Source organism: Sprattus sprattus (assembly GCF_963457725.1).
Source record: "Sprattus sprattus genome assembly, chromosome: 10".
In the NCBI taxonomy this organism is placed as follows: Eukaryota; Metazoa; Chordata; class Actinopteri; order Clupeiformes; family Clupeidae; genus Sprattus; species Sprattus sprattus.
This window is the reverse complement of record NC_137908.1, coordinates 10,327,665-10,337,314: the sequence shown is the minus strand read 5'-3', so window position 1 is coordinate 10,337,314 and position 9,650 is coordinate 10,327,665. Positions and strand designations below refer to the sequence as shown.

The 9,650-nt window shown below is 38.0% G+C and overlaps 2 protein-coding genes and 1 long non-coding RNA gene across 3 annotated transcripts in view; all 3 read left to right on the top strand.

Annotated features, from left to right (window-relative positions):
• The first annotated feature begins 1,266 nt into the window (after window positions 1-1,266).
• LOC308371472 lies at window positions 1,267-3,378 on the top strand. Its single transcript, XR_013968800.1, has 4 exons — window positions 1,267-1,424; window positions 1,653-1,753; window positions 1,878-1,971; window positions 2,056-3,378. It is a non-coding gene; the product is annotated as an uncharacterized lncRNA (long non-coding RNA).
• A 731-nt stretch (window positions 3,379-4,109) lies between these two features.
• On the top strand, window positions 4,110-7,637 carry LOC308371781 (protein FAM3C; the record flags this gene model as incomplete). Its single annotated transcript, XM_080846770.1, has 7 exons — window positions 4,110-4,230; window positions 4,621-4,765; window positions 4,880-4,938; window positions 5,306-5,344; window positions 6,985-7,069; window positions 7,186-7,309; window positions 7,551-7,637. The coding sequence occupies 7 exons, from the start codon at window positions 4,110-4,112 to the stop codon at window positions 7,635-7,637; spliced, it is 660 nt and encodes a 219-aa protein (XP_080702896.1).
• Window positions 7,638-8,370: 733 nt separating this feature from the next.
• LOC308371086 (actin-associated protein FAM107A) overlaps window positions 8,371-9,650 on the top strand; it is a gene marked incomplete at both ends in the record, with an annotated part of 6,619 nt that continues 5,339 nt past the window's right edge. The window contains one exon of the mRNA XM_080845875.1: window positions 8,371-8,394. Within this exon, the coding sequence (XP_080702001.1) occupies window positions 8,371-8,394 (24 nt within the window). The remainder of the gene's footprint in view (window positions 8,395-9,650) is intronic.

The window sequence follows — 9,650 nt, the reverse complement described above, 5'->3', positions numbered from 1 at the left end:
AGCTAATTTTGTCGTCATTTTGTCAAAATCCAGTTGACACATTGTTTCCTAATACTGATGATAAAATCATGAAACCAATGAAGAAAAAAATCAAACACATTCCCCTAAACAACTGAATTGTATCAATTCATGATCAACTTATAGATCTAACAGGAAGCTTTATTCCTTTCACAATTTGGGTTTGTAACATTAGATGTTTTTTTTTTAATTATTATTATTGAGGTGAAGTGTTGTTGTATTGAACAAAAAAGGCTGCAAGTTGATGTATTAAAAAAATAACAGTAATACTACAAATAAAGTGTAATATCAAGGATTTGTGTGCAGGAGGAGTCATTTCACCACCTGAAAACATCAGATAGACTGAGTGTCTTAGGTAAAGTCCTTAGTTATTCAGTATATACTGTATACACAATGCATTGGTATCATAACAGATTCCAGAAGCCTGATTGATTACACACATTTACTTGGACACCCAACCACATGGTTGGTCATACATAAAAATGCATTTTAAATGACACACAAATGAGCCTATCTTAAAGTAAAGGCAAATTAAAATCGTGATATATTTGTGTGTGTAAAAAAAGGCTTCCTTCAAAAAGTTGTGTAAGCTTCCAGAGTAGACCAGAGTAAAAATACAAACATATTATAAAGTGGTTCCCATGGTGTGTATGTGTGTGTATGTGGAGTTACAGCAAAGGGTTGAGGGCCAAAAAAACAGAATGAGCAGAAACAGAATACAGAATGAGGGCTAAAAAAGTTTATATTTATTAGTAAAGAAGCTTTTGAAGACCCAACTCTTCAGAGAGCACCTCCCTTCCTAAGTGGCACTTCGACTAGTGCTTAACTAGCAGTTACATTCCTGCACTTCTTTTCCTTTCTATTTCTTTTTTTATTTCTTATGGAAAGTAGTATTTATTGTTACACTAGGTCTCTCTATTGCTCGTATCTTGACTGTTCTCTCCCTTGTATGTCGCTTTTGACAAAGGCGTCTGCCAAAATACTCAATCCGAATAAAAATGTCAAGAGCTCTGATAAAATATATTTAAAATAAATGTTTAACTTATTTAAATTGAACTAATTGATGCTCAAACTAATTGAAGGATTTCTTATAACTTTTTTAATGACTGCTAGGTCTACTGAACTGCTTGCCTGGATCCTCAAACCAGGTGCTATATCATCCAATTGCGATGCACAGCGGCAGTGACGTAGTTAGGCAAACGAGGAAGTAAATAATCATGGCGACAACTTCATACCAAGAGAGGTCGACAGTGAAAATCATAACAACAGTTTTGTTTTCTAGTGTGTATGTGTTAGCTATTTTCTTGAACGCGGTCGATGCCTTGCCGTCGTATTACCACAGTCGTCAAGAAACTTTAAATGGTCGACACCAAAGAGAAATTAGCCCTACGGCGGCAACTCAACAGGTTAGTGACATATGATAGCTAACTGTCCGCCCAAGTTAATGTTACCGTGAAGTTGATAGTTCTGGAAAGTGACCATTGAAACGTTGTTGGTTGTGGTCAGTGTCAGGTTTTGAATAACCTCTTAGGCTGCCACATCATTTTTACCATAACTTAAAACCATTATACAATTGTCAGGTATTTTGGAGGAAGAAGCTATGTGAACACAACTGACTATTCTGTACCAACCAGGTCAGGCTTCATCCCGGGGTGGTTGCATCAGTGGTTATCGTTACATTAGCTGCGTTGGTGGCTGCAATATATATCATTCGGAAGTACTGCTTCCCTCAAAAGTAAGACGTTGCCAGCCATCAAACTTGTGTGTTCCATATCTCAAAACTGAACTGTGTTATGTCAGATATTGTGATTGTCGTAATAGAAAAATAGGTTGAAGTTATGGTGATGGTTTGTTTTCAGTGAAGCCATATACAGGTATTCGACCCTGAGACAATTGGAGGAACAAAACACAGGTGTATCTGAGGAAAACCGACTATCAGAAGAGTCTGATGAGGTGAGGTTGGTTTTGCATGTAATTTATTTCTGAGCTTTTATGATCATAAGGTCACATTTACAAATCTGATATCTTGTCTTACAGGATCTCTTGGAGTAGCTTTGTGATCTCCACTACTGATGCCTGCACTCCATGTGAACTTAACTCCACCAATGTATTGGATGTGTCCCATTTGAACCGTTTGATGATTCATCTATAGGCCAGATCCGTGTATATTTATCATTTTGAAAGATTCACACTGGTGCTAGTTTAGTGGCAAAAATTGTTTTCATAGCACAAATGATGATTAAGAACCAATTGAGCAGCACAAGTCTATACAAATAGATAATTCTTAAGTGGGATGGTGTGAGAATTTGTTGACCATTATACAGTATAATGAGCATAGGTGACTTTTCCAGTGTCCACGAGTATTAACCTCTGTAGCTGCTGTGTCAGTGCAGACTGTATTGATTTTAAGAATGTGTTAGCGAACATGACTCAAACTCAGAATTAAGCTAGGTCATCTTGTGAGATATCTCAGGTCTGGTTTATTTCTGATATATGGTACCCTGTTTGCACTTAAAAACGTGACAACCATTTTCATTTTAAGAGCTTATTGTTTTTACCGGATGATTACTTTGGTTTTTTCTACCCACATCCCTGATCTGCATGAAATGGCCATTAATGCCATCAGTGTGGCAGAATGGGATGGGGATTGGTTCTTGTTTGGGTTTTGTTGCTTTGGGTTTCATCTGAAAGGGTTAGATTACACGTTTGTTCAATCTTGTGTATAACTGTTACTCCTGAGAAAAATAGATCAGTTTATGTTTTGTCCTGCTGATGAAAAACGGTAATCATTGTTATTCTTTAAGACAAAACCTGTTTGAGTTGAGATGAGTTTTTTTTTTAGGAAGAGATTACTTTTCAAACCAAAGATCAGGCAAAACTATATTTTTCATTGTTTACCTCAATCTGTGTAGACCAAACACATCATTTAAAATTCCTCAGGGTAATTGTTAGGCTGTAGTAAACCAAACTAAAAATGTAACGTCGTTGTGATTAATGGATTAATGGATTGACTACCATCAATTTAAAAAATAATAATAAATATAAATAACCTTGTTAAATAACAGGAAGCATTAAGCAGAACTGGTACATTAGTTTGTGAATGAACTGAGTTGGTCTCAACACTTTATAATGAAAAAATGTGAAATTTTACATTTTGTGCAATACTCTGCATTTGTCATTATCACAATTCATTGTAGTGACATACACATATTTGAACGGTAATAACTGTTCATAACTATTCACTATGCATTTTCTGTTTGTATACTTTTTTGTGTGTGTTTGTAAAACGTGCCTTTGTTAATCTTGGCTGATATCTGTTAGCCTTATTGTTACCTTATTTCCTCATTTTAACTTTTTTTTTTTTATAACTCCAATAAACTACAGACAAAATTCTCTTTCAATGGATGTTGGTCGTGGGATTATTTCATCTGACAACACCTGGCACTGGTGTTTTCCTTGTGCCAAACCTGCAGATACGTTGAAGCAGTGCGCTTTTACTATGGTGTTTCAGCTGATTGACATTTATTATTTTAAATTATTTTTGTGGACAAATATCTGAAACAACTAAAAACTATGGTTTTACATGTCAGCCACCAGGGGGCATAGCAGCACTTGGAAACTATAGGGAAAAGTGGGCTGTGTAGAGGAAGGGCTTAATACAGATATGACCTGTTTGTTTAAGGGGAGGTTACTTTTGGGCATATCCTTGTTTGAGGACTCCTCAATCCGCACAATAAACTTAACAACACCTGACCAAAGCAACTGGGAATGTCTTACTTGTAAATTACTATAAAAAAAAAAAAAGTTTTTATTTAATTTCAACCAACCATTAACATTTTTAATCTCAGTTCAACTAACCATGAACCACTAACAATTGAAATTCAAGAACTTAAGTTTCTGCATATTGTCTAGTGTGTAGTGGATTCCCTCTGATGACATGAGGCTGCAAGGTAGGAGCATTTGAAAATGATTCACTGATTCTAATCACAGATTACTATTCTTGCGTGTCAATTATGGTTTTGGACAAAAGCGTCTGATAAATGACTAAATGTAAATGTAAATTATTGTGAGAAACTGTTACTGACAGTCATATGCACTACTATGTGTGGTTGCCAGAGTTGTTCTTTGTCACCGGGATATGTTTCATCTTTATCCTTACCTGGGGCCTGACCTCTGTGCAGAGACAAGGCGAACAGCTCACAGACCAGCAAGGTAGGCTATCTGTGTCCATGTGATTTATACTATACACCTAAGAAAGATTGTGTGGTTTTGAAGTAAACAGAATGTTTTGAATTGTAAGGAATGCTGTGTTACTGAATTTGTAAACAGCTCCTTGGGCTGGATGCAAACCTTCAGGTGTGCTGTAACTGACAGGTGCATGTGTGTGAAAAGAAATTGCTTGTGAGAAAAGAAGCCACTTGAGCTTTCTGCATTTGTTTTTTTCTCTACTCACAGAAATGTTAACCTTCTCTAATATGGTACCTCCTTGCTCAGCAATATACAGTGTATCCTCACGATACATGGGAAATGGTTATGTTGTTTCTACCTGTTCTACCTCATTTCGTACTTTCTTTTGGCAATGTTATAAACTATAATATATAGTATTTTTGCATACTCCTGCAGACAGCGTAAACTTAAGCAGTAAGTGCACCGCATTCAAAGGCTGCCCTTCAAACCACTTCGCTTTCTACATCATCAGTGGAGCGGCTGATGTGGTTGGGCCAAAGATCTGCTTTGAAGGCAAAGTGTATGTACTGCACGGACACTGACAATGAAATTAAATAGAATTTGTCATATCAATTACTAGTGTGATCACTTTTGGGAGGGGCGCTTTCTAAAAACTTTTTTTTTTCTGCTATAGCATCATGAGTGGAGTAAAGAACAATGTGGGCCGAGGTTTAAACATTGTGTTGTTGGATGGTGAGTGCAAGACATTCCTCTCTACACATATGAATCCTATTTGCTGTACACACAATTCACAGAGGATTGGTGTTTACATTGTAATACTCAGGTTACTGTGTGTAGTAACTTAAAATAGTAACTTAGTGTAATCTACAGTAATCTAGATTGAGTAACTTAATGTAAACAACAATTTGCCTTTGCAGTTAATTACGGTGTTAATCTATGCAGTATGTCATCTTTTTCTGGTAGTATACCTGTGCCATGTTTTCTACAAAGCATTGTTTAGATACATGGATTACTGTTTTTTTTCATATTAATGCTAAATTAATTAAGGCGCACATAACTTCTACAACTTGCTAAAGTTTGGACATTTCTGTTTCCCTAGGTGAATCCGGAAGCATTGTGAGCATGGGCTACTTCAAAGGTACCAATGCACTAATACACTTCGGTATTATCAATATAAATGCATAGTGTATACGTATTTTCAGCATGACTGCCAGTTACATCCACCAAGGAAATAAAATAATACTATTTGAGAAAACATGTCACATTAATGTTTTGAAGTCATAATTATGTGCAAACAAATAATAATAGAAAAAAATATTAAATTCCTTGTGCTATTGGTGGCAAAAGCTCTTACGGTCACATGCGAGTTCTCATACCCAACAACTTAGCCTAGGTATTTCAACAACAGGGTGCACTACAACCTTCATACTAATACTTAACATTGCATAACAACAACAATAACAACAACAACAACAACAAGCGCAAGAACAAAGATGCCCCTGTGAGCGTTTCACTGGGGTTGTCAAGTAGGCACCTTCCTTCGACAGTGTTTCTCTGAATCAGTTTTTTTTTGGATACGAGTTTTTTGTTGTTTTTCTTTTGAATACCTGAACACGCACTTATGGAGGTAGAAGACTGCCAGAACGTCACAAACAAACTGAATATGTTTGACAAATACCCCACCATTTGCAAACGAAGAGAATGTGATCCATCAATGCCCCATGATTTGCAAATATGCACACAATGCAAATACAAAATACACCTCCCATACAAACCAAGTGTGCTCTCAAACACAAAACAAAGACAAAAGCATCACTTAATCATACAACTTTTTACATTTCCCACTGGTACAAGCAGAATAACTGCCAAAGGCTATATGATCCACAAAACCCAATACAGATAAACAAAAGATAAATACCCTCAAATTACACTTGATCACAACTAATGTTACAAATGCAAACACCTGCTATTCTACACACAGATAGATTACATACAAGGTAATATTTTGTGTTAACATAGCTACATAGTCTACTAGCGTTAGCGTTGGGCTAATGCATCAACCATATAAGTAGCTAGCTACGTTGGCTATGTCGTATCAGAAATACAGCAATCATGGCTGAAGGGTGTCACTTTTTATGCCCTTTCAATTCCCTCTGTCATCACCATTGACTGTCAGCCAGACAGAGGAGGAGGCATTTTAGGTGGCTGTGGCTGTGCCTGTGCAACTCCTGTAATCCACATGTCAGACTCAGTTTCTATTGTTAACAATGGAGGCCTCAGTACACAGTCCTTGACCTTTTTCGCGGTTCTTGTGCATCTAGGTCGCTAGCTTTAACAATACGTCTGCCTAGCCTTGTGTAAGACTCTGGTCACGCCCAATGAGTACACCACCAGAATGCACACAGGTAGGCAGGTAGGCCCTCCAATGAATAAGTAACTCTGCTACCAAGGTGCTGTCTTACACCAACAGGCCTTACCACCTAACAGTAACTTTCCACTGAGAAATTCGGCCCTGGATTCGTCTGCTAGCATTGGCCTGAGGGCCAGTAATATGGCAGACAGGGGTAGTAAAAACGTAATGTACATTCTGTTTAGATGATCCACCGGCCCACAGATGTGGCGGCCCCCTGGGATTTGTCCCCGTATTCCAGTTATTCCAGTATTCCCCGTAACTGATGTCAAGCAAATATCAAGTCAATGAAGCAGTTAGAAAGTATTAAACATTTAGCAATGTCTACAGAATTAGCTAAGAATCGTTTGTCACTTTCGTTCCTGAAGGATCAGATGATTTGCTGGTCTTTCTGAGAAGCATTCAGCCTGGCCACATCACACTTGTTGCTTCATTTGATGATCCAGCATCCATGTAAGTTCTATACCCTTATTTTTATTGCATAAACTAATTTTCCCTAATTTGCAATCATTCCTACTTACCAACTATTCCTTGTTAAAATTGAAAAACATTTTCCCTTCGTGTCTAAGACTGTCAGATGAAGCCCGTGAGATCTTTAGGGGTCTGGGAAGCTCCGTTGCTCTAAAAGTAGGAGTTCGTGATGGCTGGGTCTTTGCAAGTCAGAAGGGTTCTAAAGAAAGTCCATTTGAAAAGGTATATGTCTTATTTTTCAATGACTATTAAAACAATCTCTTCATGGAAGGCCTTCTACATAGCGAACAAAGCCATTGTAGTCCACAGAGGCTTCACTGATCATTCATAATTCAGTTTTTGTGAGAGGTTTTTGTTGCCAGTGTTGTAGGCTTACAGTTTGATCATTTTTGCATAATTTGCATCCTGCATATTGGCCTCCTTAGGTTGATCAATTCTGTATTTGTGTTTGGTTGCACTACAGCACATTCCAAATGATGAGAAGACCAACAGTTATGAGAGATGGCCGGAGATTATAAACGTGTCAGGGTGCTTTCACAAGAGGATCTAATGGAACCTCCATTTAGTGACATCATCATCTATTTAAGCCTCCAGCTTTCAAACCAAAGTACATTGGAATTGATTTTTTTTTAATATAAAGATGCTAAAATGTTTTACACAATGTGCTCCTGAATGTGAATATGAGCAGCATGATATTTGTCAATAGTCTAATTATGTGATATAATCATTTTACTAATAATTCTGAATGCTAGTACCTAATAATTAAATGGAATCATTACTCTGGTTGTTGGGCACATCAGACGATGTCAAAACGTTTAAGACACTAACAAACAATTCTAAACGATTTCTAAACGAGCTGCGGCTAATAGTTTCAATGTAATGTGATAATTTGGCATTCTCCACTAGGTTAAGAGAACTACTTCTATGCCACTTGCCTCTTGTCAACTTGTAGCTTGTACAATATTGCTCTTTCCTCTTCTTTAACTTCACTATCCTGATCATTACTGTTAAACACCAGGTTGCATGCATGCCCCATGTGTTGTGTAATATCCTCATTCTGGTCCTGACAGAAGCATGCAGAGACACTTTGGAGTGTTTGATTGTCGTGGTCTGGGATCTGCTTGCCTCCTCCCTCTCTCTCTCTCTTTCTCTCTCTCTCCCTTCTTCTCTCCCTCTCTACTGTGATTCGGAGGGGCAGAGGGGTTGCCTTTAATCTCAGGGCTGCAACTCTGGGACTCTAATCCCACCCTGGCAGCAGCCAAGCTAGAGTGGCCTGGGGAGATATGGGAGTCACCCATGGGAAAAAAGTAAGAGCCTTTCCTTACTTGTGTGGCAGTTGTGTGTGTGGTAATGGCGAGCCGTGGCAGAGCTTCTGGGGGTTCGTACCAGGGAGAAGTTTGCCGGGCAGAGAGGGGGTCAAACGGGTGTCTTGTGAGGTATGCGGCTGTAGCTGTTTGTCAGGTGTATGTGGTCTGGTTGGCCAACTGGTCAACCCAAAATGTGGAATGTACATTTTTAATGCAGTGTAAGATTTGTCATTGTGGTGTATCCAGAGAGAAGTGTATATAAAGATGAAAAGACAATCATATTTTTACCACAGACATCATAAAAATGACAGGCCATACATAATTCGTTTTAAGTTAGTTCCTGGCTCTGTATTCTTGTGTTGACGTAGGCTACACACAAACGGCATGAAACAGAACAAAAAGATCTGTACAACATAATCAAGTTCTTCCATTTATGTGATGAGAGAGATTGAATTACCCTTACAGATCTTTTCAAAGTTCAGTAAGCTCCAGTTTGTTTGAAAACCATGTAATGTACTTTCAATGCACAATGAAATGTATGAAATATGTACATTATGTTACACCTGTGCAGATTTTTGCAATGTGTTGTAGTTGTTTAGATGTATTAAATTGTTTTATTAAAACTGGACACCATGTTCCATATTCATTTCTCCTCTCAACAGACTTTACAATGAACTAGGATGTATTTGTGGCCTTACCTGTATGAGTCATTTTAACATGTTTTCCTTAAACCCTATTTCCTCATGCGGTGCTGTCTTTCCAGTGCCGTGTCACATTGATTTAACTCATATGCCTTGCATAAGACCCCCAGAGAGTTTCAACCAGTCAAACAGCATTCTATCAGCAATTATCTCACAGAGAATTATTTAAGCATGTGGATGAAAAAAAAAGGGAGAAAAGAGTCACAGGCTTATTAAAGTACATAAAAACATTCAGTAATGATGTGGCAAAACTCCAATTGGTCCTCGGAGCCTTTCATCCGGCTGTGATTGACCCAACATGCCGCTGAGGGACACAATGAGTCCCTTGTGTTGCCGTAACATTGCCTCCCACACACTGGCCTATTGTCCACTCATTCACCAGCATGGAGAATTATTTGTACTCGTTGAGAGGCCAGTTGAGTGGTGGTAATAAAGGAAATATTTGCTGATATCGTTCTGCATGAAACAACTTCTAAAATCACAGGACTTCTGAAGTTACTCAAAACCATATGATCAAAACTAAAAGTGATTGTGTGAAGGTACTCATGCCATTTA